The following is an 18,219-nucleotide window of genomic DNA, read 5'->3' on the forward strand; positions in this document are numbered from 1 at the left end:
CTTAGTTATCAAGCATCTTACTCAGACTTTTAGTGAAGTGTAGGACTGATCTGAGCTGAGTTACCACCGTACTATGGGCTGTAAACTGAATTTTAGATGAGGTCACCTCCAAACTTATAACGCTGAATGAAATCCTTATACCACACCATAGCAACTTTATTTATAAAGCACTTTAAAAACCCAGTGGACCAAAGTGCTGATGATTATCTAAGGATATAGAAATGTTTCAGTGAATAGTTAAATGGCCAATGGGAGTGTGTATTCAACCATCATAAATCTACAAAATAATACTAAATATATACATCAGGAATGAATCAAAGATAAATGTTTCCTAATATTTCGAGTTCATTAATTCAGAGTTAACATTATTGGTAAGATGATGACTCAGTGACAGGGATGAAACCTGCTCTGTCTGCTCAGTCTCATCTCCTCCACTGAGGAACCTCTGGAGTCTCTGAAACATCTGGAGGAGGAGCAGCAGTGAGTCTTAGACTGGAGGAAGTTCATAAATAGATTTTATTCTTAAGTTTGAGAGTCGGACTAAATTCCACAAATTCTCAGCACTTGAGACTAAAATGTCGCTCTACGATGAAGGAAGAAGAGACATCTGGAACGACTTAATGAACAAGTGTCATGATTGATTAATAAACTATCAGGGCAGTGCCTGTGAGACGAGCTGCAGGGACAAGAAGCCCAATGGCCTCAGGAGACAGAGACAAGAAGAGAAGGTCCTGGTCCTGGTGTGATGCGTTCAGGGTCCAGACAGTAAAGACACACACACACACACACACACACACACACACTGAAGCCTCACACACACACAGACACACACACGCACACACACCCCTTGATCCAGTACAATGGCAGCATTGAAGACGAGGGGGGGTTGACTGACTGAATGAGCTGAAACTCCAAACACTGATGTATCTGCACTCAGGACGATAAGAGCAAGAGAAAGAGAGAGAAAGGGAGGGATGAATGAAGGGATGAAGAGAAGAAGATAAAGAAGAAATAGAAGAAGATAAAGAGGAAGAAGGAGAAGAGGAGGAGGAGAAACTAGCCTAGTTTCAGTTTATGGTCATTAAACGTGTCGGGACCTGCAGCTCCGACTGAGAGGTTTCGTTTAATTCAGGTGAAGAGACGAGGAATGTGAGAGAGAGAGGGAGAGGGAGAGAAAGGGGGAGGGAGGAAAGGGGGGAGGACAGGCTGGGACATGACCCAGCTCAGCTCCCTCCCATCGACACCTCTGTACACAGTCATGAACACAGAGAGAGGAAAGACTGAAGCTACGGAAACTCATCGATCACTGATCAATCCAACCCTGCTAATTAAAATACTGTTGTTGTTTTTATCTGATTGGTCGATTAAAAAAAAGAAGAGACGGGAGTTATTTCAAAGTTAAAGTTAAAGCTCCATATTTTTCTTGATCCTTCTCAGTGTAGTTTTCCATCTCCTCTCTCTCTTTCAGCTTCTCTCTGGAGCTCTAGGTCGGTGTCGGCCAATCAGAAGAAAGGAGGCCTCTCTGAGCCTCCTCTCTCCTGATTGGCTAATCCGATAAAAAATATAGAGCAGATTTCAGAATAAAACACTCAGAGAAACCATAACCAAAATCCTGCAAGTTTCTGGTTGGATGGTGGGTCCAGGTGGTGAGGGGGCGGGGCTTTGTTGTGACATCACAAAGTGACAGGAAGTCCTGACGGCTGGTTTCAAGGCTCAGTTTCTGAATACAGGCTGTGTGCATTTCTCTGTGGACTGAGGCTTTGATACTTTCACAGTATTAATATAGAACCTAGAGCTGCTTTATAATCACACTACACATGGACATCTACCTCCTACTGTATGGAGCTTTAACACAAACATCTACCTTTATACCGTATGGAGCTTTAATACAAACATCTACCTTTATACTGTATGGACCTTTAACTCTAACATCTACCTTTATACTGTATGGAGCTTTAACACAAACATCTACCTTTATACTGTATGGAGCTTTAACTCAAACATCTACCTTTATACTGTATGGAGCTTTAATACAAACATCTACCTTTATACTGTATGGAGCTTTAATCATCTACTTTATACTATCTCATCTACCTTTATACTGTATGGAGCTTTAATACAAACATCTACCTTTATACTGTATGGAGCTTTAATACAAACATCTACCTTTATACTGTATGGAGCTTTAACACAAACATCTACCTTTATACTGTATGGACCTTTAATACAAACATCTACCATACTGTATGGACCTTTAATACAAACATCTACCTTTGCCTCTGCCTACTACAGTTATAAATGGACTGGAAAAATAAAACCTGGACCTGACCTGGTCCGTCTAATTGGCCATAATTCTCAGCCTAAACCCGGCTGAAACTACGGCGGCAACTACGTTTTGACAGCGATGTGTTTTGATATTAGCGTTAGCTGTTGTTAGCCACGCAGCTCAGCTAGGCTACTTAGCTTCAACTGTGTTTATATTGATTACATAGCAGATAAACAAATGTAATACGGTATCGATAACGTCTCTGTATGTCTTCACGCTGGTCCTGTTGCTCCGGTGCTAATCAGACACGGGCTCAGAACCAGAACCAGAACCAGAACCAGAACCAGAACCAGCACTGGAACCAGCTCGGTAGCTTGTAGCTAGTTAGCTAGTAGGAAATGTTTATGTGTTGCCTGGCAACAGCCTTGTCTCCCTTCCAGTTGCAGAACTATTTGTGTTGGCGGAGCCAAATAAATGATTAAATAAACAAACAAATCATAATCTCTTGTAGCTTATCACTGTTATCTAATAAAATGCCTCGTAGCTCTGTTGTATAAAAGCAACATCACAGGAGAGGGAGTGCTGTTGTATCAGCACGGTGAGATTATCTAGAACCCAATCACACCGAGCTGATACAGTACAACATCTCTGTGATGTTGCTTAATTAACACAAACATCTACCTTTATACTGTATGGAGCTTTAATAGATGAGATAAATACTGAGGTGAAAACTGTACATTTATCATATGAAACCTCCATCACCGACCTACACACACACACACACAGGATGTCAGACTCATGTGACCGTCACCGTGACCTCAGCAAAGTCTCATCAGACACGATTCAATCAAAACGAATAACATTGACTGTAAGAGGGAGGGAAGTGCCAGTATTACACCACACACACACACACACACACACACTCACTCACACTGACACTGACACACACACACATACACAGTGACAGAATGGAAACTGCTGCCTGACAAGTGGGAAATTAAAGCAACACACACACACTCCACTTCAGCCCTGTGTGTGTGTGTGTGTGTGTGTGTGTGTGTGTGTGTGTGTGTGTGACTCACCGATGAAGGGGATGGAGGCCAGCGAGTCGTCTTCCACGGGGAGGAGGGGGGCCAGGCTGCCGTTCGGTCTGCGTGGGGGGGCCGTTGCTGTTGCAGCGGCGATGTCCAAGTCCTGAGGGTCGGAGGAGGAGGAGGAGGAGAAGATCGCGGGTTCGAGCCCGTCCATGGCGAGGGCGTAGTGGGGGTGTCTCAGGCCGTGTGCGTTTCTCCGGCCGGTGGGGGGCTTCTGCCTCAGCTTCACCTCCTGGGTCGGCTGCCCCCCCCCTCCACCGCCGCTCTCCGCCTCCACCTGCTGCTGCTGCGGCGGCGGTGGCGGCGGCGCCCGTTCCCTCTCGTGATTGGTCGGCCGGTACGCTCGGTCCTGGGGGTCGGGGGTCACAGCGGCGGCGGCGGCAGCGGTGGGGGGGGGGTCGGTCTGGTTCCAGTTCATGTGGGGGCCGGAGTAGGACGGGTCCCTGAAGGAGTGCGCCTGCTGCATGATGCGCCCCGTCTTGCGGTAGAACGACGGGCTGTAGCTACGGTAACCGACCGGCTGCTCGTCGTCAGGGGGGAGCCGTCGGGCCTGGGGGGGGTTGCTGCTGCTGGGTTGCTGCTGCTGCTGTGTGTGTGTGTGTTTGGAGTGTGACTGTGTGTGTCTGGCGGCTGCGTAGTGCCCGTAGGCGGCGGCGGTGGCGGCGTCCGTCCTGGGGGGCGGTTTGGGCGCCGCCGCCGCCGGCTGCTGCTGCTGCTGGAGCCACGACGGGCGCTCGAACCGCGGCGATACCAGCCCCGACGCCCGGTCCAGCATCTCCAGCGAGCGGCCGTGGCGGTCGCCGTACTGGGCCAGAAGGTTCTCAGAGCGAGTCCGCGTGTAGCCACTAGCAACGGCGGCAGCGGCGTGGCTCCTCCCCCCGACGACGGCGTCCCAGTCTCCTCCTCCTCCGCCGCCGTAGGACCAGCAGGGCTCGCCGTGGGGGCCGGGGCCAGACTGCTGCAGCAACAGCAGAGTGTCCTGAGAGTAGAGAACAGGATGTCATGATGATTAGTTGGTTTCACAATTAATCACGGTATTAAAGGGTTAGTTCACCCAAAATTGAAATTTCACTCATTATCGGGAAGGTTGTAAAAGATATGACTTAAGAGGAGAACTCCAATTGCAACAGCAAAGTGTAAGATCGACTCTTAAAATGATGTGTATTTCTGTCGGAGGGGTTATTCTATGGAATAGTTTGGATGTAGAGATTAAACTCATGCAGAGAGGAGGAGAGATAAATGATGTAAACTAATGTGATGACTGTGGGGGGGAGGGGTTTTGGAGAGTGACCTTGTGTTTTGGTTGTGTTGTATGTGTGTTGTCTGGGGCTGGAAACTGATCAGCTCTGCTTCTTCCATCCCCATTTCAAACAGTGTTAGTTGTTGTTAGTGTCTGTTGTTGTTGTTATTGTTGTTGTTGTTTGTCCTGTTCAATATTTGGTTATATGGTGTCCCGTGGATGTTTTTGTTGTTGTATGTGAGATATAATTTTTGTTTGGTTTGACATAAATATGATCAATCAATCAATCAATCAATCTACTCCCCCTCATGTGGACTAAGGGCTGGGAGAAGTTTCAGAGTCCTCCGTGGCTTCTCTGAGTTACAGGGGGTCTCGGCATAGCACTGCATGTCCATATGACGGTTGCAAATGGATACCAACTGTCTTCGTAACAAAAACACACACCAAAAAACATCCAAATACCTCCATGCTGCTCGTATGTAATGTCCGTCTTGTATTGAAGCCCCGAAATGCGAAATTGTCCCGAAAAAAATTAAATAAGTCTATATTTCAAGCTTGTTTTGTAGCGGAAACTTCTCGAAGCTCCTCTTCCTGGTTCGTCAAATTTGGACGAACAGGGAAGAGGACAGACCCTGGTTCATCCAAATTTGACGAACCGGGGGAGCTTCCGCTACAAACAAGCTTGAAATATAAACTTCGGGACAATTTCGCATTTCAGGGCTTCAATACAAGAAGGACATTACATACGAGCAGCATGGAGGTATTTGGATGTTTTTTGGTGTGTCTTTTTGTTACGAAGACAGTTGGTATCCATTTGCAACCGTTATATGGACATGCAGTGCTATGCCGAGACCCCCTGTAACTCAGAGAAGCCACGGAGGACTCTGAAACTTCTCCCAGCCCTTAGTTGATATGAGTGGGAGTAGATAATGAGTGAAATTTCAATTTTGGGTGAACTAAATAAAGCCCAACAGGAAGTATGGAAAGCCTCCGCGATAACAACCTCTGAACTATACATTATCCCTTACATAATAGGCCTATTTCACAAGATTCTGAAGTGACGTCACACAGGGTAAATCTACATCCGGTCCGGTCAGCTGTGGCTAGAGCGATTGACAGAGTGGCGACACTTTTCATACAAACAAACTAATACGACCGCCACAGAAGATTTCATCAGTGAGACTAACATTAATCTCCTAAAAAGAGTTTAACCAGTCAGCGGTAAACCTCTAAAAACCTGTGGATAAAGTTACCTGGATGTAGCCTACGAGCATCTGCCTACTAGCCCCCGGTCGCTGCTCCCTTTGCATTTCTCCCAAAACAAGCACATTTCCTAACAGGCTATCTGGATAAACTGACAACAGGCTGCGGATTTAACGGCGATGTTCTCGCATTAAAGAATGTTAAAACTTTTAGCAGCTTTACTGCTATCACTGTCAGTTGCTGCTGAACGGCGATAGCGATGCTAATTTGTTAGCCCGTAGTAGCCAAAACCCACTTCTTTCTCAGGTCTTTCTTTCGGAAACTCATGGAAATGCAAGTATGGCTGTTTTTGTCTAGAATTTGTACACTGAGGTACGCAGCAGAATCTTTTATTTTTGGATTCAGCCATTGCACTTCCACAACCAGAAGTACTTTTACCCTGTAACGGAAACCGGAAGTACCTAAACCCGGAAGTCGTGAAATAGGCCTATCCCTTACATAATCGTACCAAGAAAATGTGTAATCGTGACATCCGTACCTGGGAGGCGCTGTGGGGCCAGCCCCCGCCACCGGTGGCCGCGGCCGCCGCTCGGCGCCGCTCGCTGAGCCGGTCCTGAGAGTAGCTGCGGTGTCGGTGCTGCATGCGGCGGCCGGACGGTGGCGGCGGCGGCTCCGGCTGCTGCTGGCTGTAGTACCAGTCGGACAGCGCCTGCTGGCAGCGCTCGCCCCGCCCCGGCCCGGGGGGGCTGGTCCAGGCGGAGCTGGACTTGCGTGGCGGCGGCGGCGGTTGGTGGTAGTGTTGGTGAGCGGCTGCGGCGGCGGCGGGGTAGTGCACCTGCAGCGGGCTGGACAAGGCGCCGGACGAGGAGGAGGAGGAGTAGGAGCGGCCGCGGGTCTGGCCCTGCGGCTGCTGCCCGGTCATCCCGTACTGGATCTCCTCTGTGCGGTGGGCGGGGCTACTGTGGCCGACCCCCCCGGGCTCGCCGCCGCCACTACCGCCGCCGCGCCCCTCCTGCCAGCTGGCGGGGCTTCCCACGGCCGAGGAGCGGTTGTCCAGGGGCGACGACGGGCCGGACGACCAGCGGCTCCAGTTGTCCAGCTGGTTCTGGCCCATGGGGGGGGGGGCCAGCGGGTGGCGTGAGGGGCGGGGCTCCAGCGGGGGAGGGGGGCGTGGCCTTGCTGCTGCTGGTGGCGGCGGTCGTCGGGGGGCGCTGGTAACAGAGGGGCGGGGGCGGCGGGAGGTTCTCAGCCCCCCCGTGGTACGGCTCGTTGCCCGTCAGGTAGGCATCATGGGAGTACGCCTGGGGGGGGAACACAGTGTTTACTAGGGCTGCAACTAATTATTATTTTCGATTATGACGATTAATCAATTAGTTGTTTGGTCAATAAAATGTAGAAAAACATCAGTGTTTCTCAAACCACTAGACGACGTCCTCAAATGTCTTGTTTTGTCCACAAACCAAAAAGAGACTCAGTTTATTGTCATAAAGGAACAAAGAAACTAGAAATATTCACATTTAAGAAGCTGGAATCAGAGAATTCTGACTTTTTGTCTTAAAAAACTACTCAAACTGATTATTAGATTATCAAAATAGTTGATGATTAAAGGTAGAGTCTGGAGTTTTGTTCGTTGCAGTTTGTAAACAAAACATTGAAACTGGGCCCCTCCTCTCGGGCTAAACTGTGTAGCCTCCTGCCCCAGACAGCAGCGGTTGTCATGACAACAAAGGAAAAGCAAATACAGTCCGAGTGAAGCGCTGAAGCCGTGGGCCGATAGCCGACCGCCACCAACACCGGGAGCCTCCAGTGTTATGTTGTTATGCCGTTGTGGTGAGCTGGGAAGACGGTGTTACGGGGGATGCTAACCGCTACCGCTAACCGAAGTTAGCCTCGAGCTAGCTCACTACAACGGTCCTAATACTTGTTACCAGTTGAGGCTTTAGTTGTCGGTGACGGTCGGGAATCGGTCTGCGGCTCCAGCGCTTCACTCAGACTGTATTTCTTTTTCTTTGCGGTCCTGACTGCTGCTGCTGAGAGAGAGAGACGTGCTAGCACTCGTTAGCATCAGAGACAGCTAGTGCAGCTATAGCAGCCCTGAGCTCCTACTCTGCTGCACGTAGCTTCACCTGAGCTCCGTCATTGGCTGGAGAAAAAACACCGACTCTCTCACTCTCTACCCAGAAACGTCCACGTGCACAACAAAACAAAGCAAAAGACCAAAATGTTTTTAGCCTTGTTGTAGCAGTAGATCCCAGTGGCTATTTGCTGCCAGATGTTCATTCGTTGTTGTGAACCATTGGATGTTTGATGGAAACACGGAAGAACATCTCGCAGCAAATCTCGCTTTTTCATGTCTCAGCTTCAGGACACTTGGGTCAGTACGGACGAGCAGTATGGAGGTATCTGGATGTTTCATAGTGTGTGTTTTGGACCATTCAAAAGTGAACTCTATCCACCGCCATTAGGCCTATATGAAAACCCGATGCCAGCCGGACCCCCCCTGGAACTCCTAAAGAGTTTTGATGACTCTGAAAGTTCTCCAAACCCTTCCTTGGCATGACGGTGAGTAGATGATGATTGGTGAATTATCGATTTTGGGTGAAGTATCCCTTTTAAGAACAAATATTTGTGTATTTTTAGTGTTTTTGTCCAATGGGGGGCGGGTCCATGGTTTAATTCGTGTCAGTTTAGGGTCCTTGATGTAAGAAAAGTTTAAGTAGCCTACCACTGATATAACGGACAGATAGAGTTTTCCCATACAGATCATCTGGGTCTGTCCAGTGGTTACGGTCACATACGGTTCTGGACAGGAAACATTTATCAACTGACAATAAGTTCTGAGTTTTGGTTCAAACCAGATGTCATTAGCATCATTTTTTATTTAAATACTCAGGAAATAACTCAACGCTTCACAAAACTGACATGACCACATCACAAATCAAAACGCTGCTCTGACCTCCAGGTCTCAGTCACCGAGGCCTCAACACACAGAAGCTACACAACCAGAAAGATCATGCATCAACAACGGCCTGGAGCTAAACACACACACATTTACACACATTTACACACACACACTCACTCACCCTGACGCTGCTGCTGCTGCTGCTACAACCTGTTGAATCCTCTGCTTCCTGTTTTCTCCTCCTTTTAACTTTTAACTTATTCAACTTTTTCCTCTGTTTTTCTATCTGTCGCTCTCTCCTTGTTTTCTCCTCCGTCTGATCCTGACACACACACACTCACACACTCCCTCTCTCTCTCTCTCTTTCTCTCATTCTCTGCCTCACTCCACCCTGTGGGAGTGTGTGGAAGGAGGCGCAGCTCTGGTGACGTCATGCCAGGAATGCGGCAGATACAGTCGAAGCAGAAAGAGGAGGAGGAAGAGGAGGAGGAGTGAGGGGATCCCAGAGTCGGCAGCTGCACTGGGATTTCTTTGCATATAGGCCTATGTGTATGTGTGTGTGTGCATGTGTGTATGTGTATGTGTGTGTATAGGAGGAGGGGGCGGAGCCACCTGGAGCTGGTGTGTTGTTGACATGTCGCTCCAGGTGAGTGGGCGGAGCTCAGGTGATGATGATGATGAAGATGATGATGATGCGTGTCTGATCATGTGAACGAGCGGCTGTGGAGCGCCAGAAATGTGTTGGAGGGAACAACCAGCACAGAGGAGGAGGAGGTGTTTTTTTTATTTTTTATTATACAACAGTTAGTTCTGACCAGTCAGAAGTCAGTTATTTGATTGGACAAGAGACAATCCATAAGTGCTGATATTCAGTATAACAGCACTTATCACTCCGCTGTTCAGCTGCTGATACAGTTATAAACGGACCTGAACATTAAAACCTGGACCTGACCTGGTCCGTCTAATTGGAGATAATTCTAGCTCAGCTAGGCTACTTAGCTTCAGCTGTGTTTATATTGATTACATAGCAGATAAACAAATGTAATACGGTATTGATAACGTCTCTGTATGTCTTCACGCTGGTCCTGTTGCTCCGGTGCTAATCAGACACGGGCTCAGAACCAGAACCAGAAGCAGCTCGGTGGAAAAGCTTGTAGCTAGTAGCAAGCTAGTATGAAATGTTTATGCGTTGCCTGGCAACAGCCTTGTCTCCCTTCCAGTTGCAGAACTATTTGTGTTGGCGGAGCCAAATAAATGATTAAATAAACAAACAAATCATAATCTCTTGTAGCTTATCACTGTTAACTAATAAAATGCCTCGTAGCTCTGTTGTATAAGGAGAGGGAGTGCTGTTGTATCAGCACAGTGAGATTATCTACAACCCAATCACACCGTGCTGATAAACAGTAACAGCACTCCCTCTCCTGTGATGTTGCTTCAATATTTCTGCTTCTTCTTCTTAACGTGCGCTGCAGCAGCTGCTCATGAGTGTGTGTGTGTGTGTGTGTGTGTTGTTATGATGTAAACACAAGAGTCTCTGAGTCAAAACTCCACATTCCTGGACGGTGATGACGGAGGTGAACTCCGGTCCAGTGTCCGAAAATAACACACACACACTCACAGACTCACAGGCCAGTGTGTGTGTGTGTGTGTGTGTGTGTGTGTGTGCGCAGGATAAAGTGCATGGAAGAAGAAGAGGAGAAGAAGAAGAAGAAAAGAAGGAGATATAATCCCATACTCACACTTACCAACTGAAGCACGTCTTCGTCTTTTGGCATGATGGAGAGCTCCAACACACTCTCACTGCACACACAACGATAGGGAACAAATAAGGACATGGTCAATAATCAATAATCAAAGTTATTGGTTTATTAAAAATGTTCTGTCTCAAGTGTTTGAACCATATTGTTAAAAATGTGTGTTAATGTAAAACATGAGAACAATCAGCTCCCTGATATCAATAGCTATCAACCCCATAAAGTCACAGATCAATCACCATCGACCGATTGATTGATTGATTGATTGATTGATTGATTGATTGATTGATTGATTGATTGATTGATTGATTGATTGATTGATTGATTGATGGATGATCGATTGATCGATTGACTTGTGTGGGACTACATCACATTATTTATAAATAGGAAACAAGTTATCAAGTCTTTGTTTTATTCTTTTTAGTTTTATTTATATCAATCAGTTTTTTTTCAGTTTCAGCACCACAGTGTATGTGTGTGTGTGTGTGTGTGTGTGTGTGTCGGTTCAGCGCTGACAGACGCCGTCCTACCTGTTCTGGATGAGGGCGATCACCTGTGAGTACGTCTTCCCCAGAACGCTCTCTCCGTTCACCTTCACTAGCCGGTCCCCTGCACACACAATCAAAAACATGTGAATCATGTGATATTGACGTTTAATGAACCAAACAAACTCAGCTTATTGTCAAACCCACTAACAGGAAGCTGTCGCACAACTTCTATAGTCAAGAAGAAGAAGAACTAAAGGCCCCAGACCGGTCCCTCGCTTTATTGTGACCGGTCCTTCACTTAAACGTCCCTCGGTCCCTCGCTTTATTGTGTCCCCTGACTGGTCCCTCACTTTAATGTGACCGGTCCCTCGCTTTATTGTGTCCCCTGACTGGTCCCTCGCTTTATTGTGACCGGTCCCTCGCTTTATTGTGTCCCCTGACTGGTCCCTCACTTTAATGTGACCGGTCCCTCGCTTTATTGTGTCCCCTGACTGGTCCCTCACTTTAATGTGACCGGTCCCTCGCTTTATTGTGACCGGTCCCTCGCTTTATTGTGTCCCCTGACTGGTCCCTCACTTTAATGTGACCGGTCCCTCGCTTTATTGTGACTGGTCCCTCGCTTTATTGTGACCGGTCCGTCACTTTATAGTGACTGGTCCTTCACTTAAGCGTGACGGGTCCCTCGGTCCCTCGCTTTATTGTGACCCCTGACTGGTCCCTCACTTTATTGTGACCGGTCCCTCGCTTTATTGTGTCCCTTGACTGGTCCCTCGCTTTATTGTGACCGGTCCCTCGCTTTATTGTGTGACTGGTCCCTCACTTTAATGTGACGGTCCCTCGCCGGTCCCTCGCTTTATTGTGTCCCCTGACTGGTCCCTCACTTTAATGTGACCGGTCCCTCGCTTTATTGTGACTTGTCCCTCGCTTTATTGTGACCGGTCCGTCACTTTATAGTGACTGGTCCTTCACTTAAGCGTGACGGGTCCCTCGGTCCCTCGCTTTATTGTGTCCCCTGACTGGTCCCTCACTTTAATGTGACCGGTCCCTCGCTTTATTGTGTCCCCTGACTGGTCCCTCGCTTTATTGTGACCGGTCCCTCGCTTTATTGTGTCCCTTGACTGGTCCCTCGCTTTATTGTGACCGGTCCCTCGCTTTATTGTGACCGGTCCCTCGCTTTATTGTGTCCCCTGACTGGTCCCTCACTTTAATGTGACCGGTCCCTCGCTTTATTGTGTCCCCTGACTGGTCCCTCGCTTTATAGTAACTGGTCCCTCGCTTTATTGTGACTGGTCCCTCGCTTTATAGTGACTGGTCCCTCGCTTTAATGTGACCGGTCCCTCGCTTTATTGTGTCCCCTGACTGGTCCCTCGCTTTATAGTGACTGGTCCCTCGCTTTATTGTGTCCCCTGACTGGTCCCTCGCTTTATAGTGACTGGTCCCTCGCTTTATTGTGTCCCCTGACTGGTCCCTCGCTTTATTGTGACTGGTCCCTCGCTTTATAGTGACTGGTCCCTCGCTTTATTGTGTCCCCTGACTGGTCCCTCGCTTTATTGTGACCGGTCCTTTGCTTTAGGTGTGACAGCAGAGACTCGGGAACATGACGCTTCTCATCTGCTTCAGTCTTGGGTGTGGTGAACACAACACAACGCCTCAGTAAACAAACACAAAACTAATTTAATTACCGTTGGTTTTCTCATAACCGAGCGCCAGCGTCTCCAAATGATCTGGTTTTAACTGATTGTGTTTATTTCTACCTTTGCTTTTGCTTTTGTTTGACTCACTGATGAGAAACAATCTTTCCTTTCTGTCTGAGACTCTGGAGAAAGTTTTGAATCTTGATTATTGGATTTGAATATTCTTAGACGACGTAATAAAACATGAGCATAGCCCCAGGAAAAAAAAGGGATTAGATAAGTATGTGCTGAGTGACTTCATACAAGCTGAAACACATACAGAAGCCCTGAGACAGTGTGTGTGTGTGTGTGTGTGTGTGTGTGTGTGTGTGTGTGTGTGTGTGTGTGTGTGTGTGTGTGTGTGTGTGTGTGTGTTCATGCTGGTATGTGACTTAGTGGATGTGACATTTAACCGCACTCAGACTCAAGAGTTACAGGTTTGGTTTGTCTACTCTGAGCCTCTGGGAGTGGACTCAAAACAGCCTCTCTGACTGTCGCATTCAAATACAGCTCGTGAATTTGAGTTGTGCATTAAAGGGATGGTTCACCTAAAATTGAAATTTCACTCATTATCTCCTCCCCCTCATGTGGACTAAGAGCTGGGAGAAGTTTCAGAGTCCTCCGTGGCTTCTCTGAGTTACAGGGGGTCTCGGCATAGCAATGCATGTTCATATAACGGTTGCAAATGGATACCAGCTATTGAAGCCCCGAAATGCGAAATTGCCCCGAAAAAAATTAAATAAGTCTATATTTCAAGCTTGTTTTGTAGCAGAAGCTCCTCTTCCTGGTTCGTCCAAATTTGACAAACCGGGAAGAGGAGCTTCGAGAAGCTTCCGCTACAAAACAAGCTTGAAATATAGACTAATTTAATTTTTTCCGGGACAATTTCGCATTTCGGGGCTTCAATACAAGACGGACATTACATACGAGCAGCATGGAGGTATTTGGATGTTTTTTGGTGTGTCTTTTTGTTACGAAGACAGTTGGTATCCATTTGCAACCGTTATATGGACATGCACTGCTACGCCGAGACCCCCTGTAACTCAGAGAAGCCACAGAGGACTCTGAAACTTCTCCCAGCTCTTAGTCCACATGAGGGTGAGGAGATAATGAGTTGAAATTTCAATTTTGGGTGAACTATCCCTTTAAATCACAGACAGAGACAGAGAGCGAGAGATCACATGACCCCAAAACAGATTTACAATGCAAATTTTAAGGAGGTAAAAAATGCTGAGACTTTACCTGTGCACAGCCCTGCCTGGTGGGCCGGACCTTTCTCTCTCACATTCTTCACAAATATGGTGTCCATCGGCTCCAAGCGACTTTTCTGGAAACCTGAACCACAGAGAGAAAAGAAAAACAACAATCAGATTTAACAAAAACAACAACAAAAAAACAATTATTCAGCAATATTTTTAACATTTATTGTGTGTTATTGGTGTCACATCATGGTGGTGTGGTTGTTGTCGCTGCAGTGCTGCGTGTCGTCCTGTAGGGGGCGTGACGAAGCTGCGGCGTCGACGGCAGCAGGAGGAGGAGGAGGAACAGGAAACACCAGTTCATTACATCACAGAGAGAGAGAGAGAGAGACACACACTCACCTTTCCCATTCCCGTTCTCCTCGTCCTGCAGAGACACAAACACACACATCCACATTTTTATATAGTTATTCATTTAGATTTATTATAAAACAACCAGAACAGAAATGAAACTGAGGCAGAAAATGTTAAAAATCAAGGTGGTGGCAGACACATAAACAGTCAAATTTCACAACATCCACAAAACAGACATAGATAAGAGAGAATTATTCACAATGTGCATGTGTTGTTGTTTTTTTTGCATTTATTCCTCATTTTCTGTCAGAGAGAGATTTATAATGACCTAAAACAGGTGATAGATGAATGTATGGGCGGATGAAACAATGAACTAATGATCAATTAATAATTCATTTCACTTTCACTGGAGTTTTCCAACAACTAAATACACAGTGAAACATATAAATGAATATTTAAGGCAGGAAACTGATTAAAGGCTTTTAGATTTTTTGTTAGTTTTTATGTTTTCACTTTTGTTTTATTGTTTTATTGCATGTTTTACTATACATTACCTGTATCCCATTTAGTTTTATTGTTACTAGTTTTGCTTGTGTTTTTGTTTTACTGTACAGCACTTTGGACAGCTTGGGTTGTATTTTTAAATGTGCTATATAAATAAATATGTATTGTATTGTATTGTATTGTATTGTATTAAGTGAACTGGCGCATGGTGCACACACACACATACATTAATTGATTAATGTATTATTGTGTGTAAAGGACGACATGTGGAGATAACTGAGACTTCTCTTCCTCATATTTCTGAGGTTTTATTTGACACCTGGTCCTAAAACACTCACAGCTGCAGATGAATGATCACAGAACTGTCGAGTTTCTTATAAAAAACAACAACAACTAAATCTAATTTAAATGCAAGATGAGTTGAACTTTTGAGCCAGAGTTCAGTCTGACCGCGTGATCGACACATCAGGTCGTTTATATAAAATCGTTTCTGTTGATGGCGACGCCTCGACTGTGTAACAACGACATCACAGCTGTCAGTCGCTTTGTGTCGTAAATGTCAGAGACTCGTCCGACGACCTCTGGAGACAATTATATATATATTTATTTTTTACGAGGCTGCGAGTCGACGCTCAGGTGAAACCGTCTGCAGGTGCGTCAGGTGAGGGAGGAGGAGGAGGAGGAGGAAGAGGAGGAGGAGGAGGATGGAGGTGGTGAGATTTTAGAGATGCAGCTGACACACACACACACACACACACACACACACACACACACGGGCGTAGTGAGCTGAGTGGACAGTTTGGGGCTTGGGGTGCTCGGGGGGCTCGGGGAGGGCTGACGGCCGCCTGGCTTTACGCTGCGCTGAGTTCAGCTCATTCCAGGCTCTGCAGACAATGGGGGGGGGTTTAGAGGCAGAGAAAGGAGAGCAGCCGACCCCAGAGAGGAGCTCCGACCTGCTCCACAGCCGGCCCACCGAGACCACCAGAGTCAGACCACATCTGGGACGGAGGAGGAGGAGGAGGAGGAGGAGGAGGAGACGGCTGCAGTTCCTCTATCGACCACTAGAGTGAGTCTCCGTAGACTCCAAGCAGAAATAAACATGTTTACACTGCAAAAACTCAAAATCTTTCCAAGAATATGTCTTATTTCTTGTCAAAATGTCTCAATTCTGGTCAAAATGAATCTCTTTCCACTCAAAATAAGACTCATCACCTAAAAATCAACTTGTTTTTAGATCATTTTCACTTGTTTCAAACAAATTTTCACTTGAAATAAGTAGAAAAATCTGCCAGTGAAAGCAGGTTTTTTGTGCTTGTAATAAGAAGGAAAAACTTGCTCCACTATCAGATTATTTCAAGTGAAAATATGCTTGAAAGAAGGAAAAAGTGTCTAAAAACAAGCTACTTTTTAATGTGATGAGTCTTATTTTTAAGTACAATGAGATTTGTTTTGACTAGAAATGACATTTTTGACTAGAAATAAGACAAATATTTTTGGTAAGATTTTTTTGAGATGTTTTTGCAGTGTACATCCTGGTGTGTTTACGTTTTATTAAAGACTGTCTGAGTGACAGCCAGCTAAGCCCCTCCTCTTGAATCAGCCATGTTGGGATCAGCTGGGCCCAGATGTTCAAAAGGTGAAATCTGGATCAAACTTAATCAGATTTTGAAATCCTATTGTTTTTTTTCCATCCAGGATCACGTGATCCATCTTTACTTTTATCCGAGTTGTTCAAAGCAAAGTTGAATTGGATCCAGATGACCCAGATATAAACTTTTCTAGATGACCAGATCCAGATGATGAGTGGATTGATCTGAAAATGGGATGTTTGTGTTGTTTTCTGTGATATTTTTTGTTTCTTCAATAACAGCCAGACCTGCTCTGACTCTGTCTCTGGCTGTAAATCTAGTAAATCTACAGTACATTAAGTCAAATTCAAACTTCAAATTTCATCAAATTATCCAGTAGTTGGGGAGAAAGTTCTTCATTTGTGGAATAATCAGTCAATCAAATACTTGTCTCTGGCTTTAACTCTTAAAGAGAGTTTTATCAGCTGCAGGATGACAAACACTCAAACACACCGACATCCAACTTCCTGCAGGTTTCTGGTTTCTGCAGACATGTGCATCGTCTCTCTTCTTCTTCCTTCTTCCTTATCTAGGGCTCTATAAAATCCCTTTTATTTTTTCCCCAAATTCTATTTTTGCTGTTTTAACTTTTGGGAATTCATTTTTTTTTACCCTTTACTCTTATTTTACAACCAAAAACAGTGTGTTTTTAATGTTAATGACTAAAATGTACAGAAATCAAATAGAAATTACTATAAATTGATCTTATCACGGTGGGAGGAGGGGGGTTAGAAGGGTTTCTGTTTCTGTTTTTGAGTGTTATTTTGTTATGTTTATGAAGGTATGTTCATTAAAATGGAAAATCAACAAACAAATTGTGAAAAAAAAAGTTATTACTTGAAATGTATTGAGGTAACAGTTTGTGCCACCCAGACATACAGTACGTTGCTCTTCCACACGAAAACAGTGCTTCACTCAGATAATGTCAAATTCTGCAATATTCCACGTTACAAATAGATTTTTAGTTTAGTTTCCGTCACGGGGCCCTGCTCCTCCCTCCATCATCCACCAGGTCCAGGAGAAGCCCACAGAGATCTGACCTTTGACCTCTGAACCCTCAGGATGTACAGTCAGTGCATTGGGGGGAAATAATAAACGCTTCATAAATTCATTTATCTATAACCGGTGGAGACGCAGATCTTCCAGCTGTTTTGTGACCGAGAAGAGTTTGGATCTTTGTTTTCGTTCTGGACCTGCAGACACCGTGTAATTAGTTCCCAACTGGGTCACGCACCCACTGGGCCTCTGATAATTGGACACTATGAGGGTAATTTCATGTAAGAACGAGCTGCTCTGTGGCAGCAATTGTCCAAACGCACCATGTGACCCCCCACCCCACCCCCCGCCCCAAAGGAAGAGGAGCCGAGGACAGAGCCGAGGACAGAGCCGGGGCCAGAGGCCGAGCAGTGGGCCTATTGTCCCGTCGGCCTGGTACAGCGGTACCGGCCCAGACAACGGAGCTGCTGTCTGCAGCTGCTGCTGCTCGGTGCCGCGCTCCACTGATAATAGAGGCCTTGTTCCAGCTGGCTCCGCCCCCCCAGCCTCCAGTCCACATCTGGAGCCGTTTGCCCCCCCCCGGCCTCCACCCCCCACACCCTCGCACCTCCAAGAGCTAAACAACCAGAGAGGCTGAAGATCCAGAACCAGCCTGAACTTCACCTCTATGATCTGTAGTGACAACTATTTTTTGTCAATTGTCAATTTTTTTTGTTTTTATTTTTACAAAAAAGTGATCAAAATTCTCAAAAAATAAAAAAGTTTTTAAAAGAAATTATAGAAAAAAGTGTTAAAATTACTTAAAAAAAAAATAAATAAATAAAATATGTCCCCCAAAAAAGTGGTAACATTTTTCAAAAACAATTCTAAAAAAAGTGGTAAAATTTCTCAAAAGTTAAAAAAAAAAAAGCTATA

General features: G+C 46.0%; 1 protein-coding gene across 1 annotated transcript in view; it reads right to left on the minus strand.

Annotated features, from left to right (window-relative positions):
- Positions 1–18,219, minus strand: part of LOC146983011 (rho GTPase-activating protein 23-like) — a 49,232-nt gene that overhangs the window by 18,744 nt on the left and 12,269 nt on the right. Inside the window, 7 exon segments of the mRNA XM_085784344.1 lie at positions 3,349–4,339; positions 6,342–6,926; positions 6,928–7,104; positions 10,448–10,508; positions 10,993–11,071; positions 13,866–13,958; positions 14,225–14,249. Coding sequence (XP_085640470.1) covers positions 3,349–4,339; positions 6,342–6,926; positions 6,928–7,104; positions 10,448–10,508; positions 10,993–11,071; positions 13,866–13,958; positions 14,225–14,249 — 2,011 coding nt within the window.

This window comes from Trachurus japonicus, chromosome 8 (genome assembly GCF_045865225.1).
Source record: "Trachurus japonicus isolate A0001 chromosome 8, Traja_1.0".
Taxonomy (NCBI): domain Eukaryota; kingdom Metazoa; phylum Chordata; class Actinopteri; order Carangiformes; family Carangidae; genus Trachurus; species Trachurus japonicus.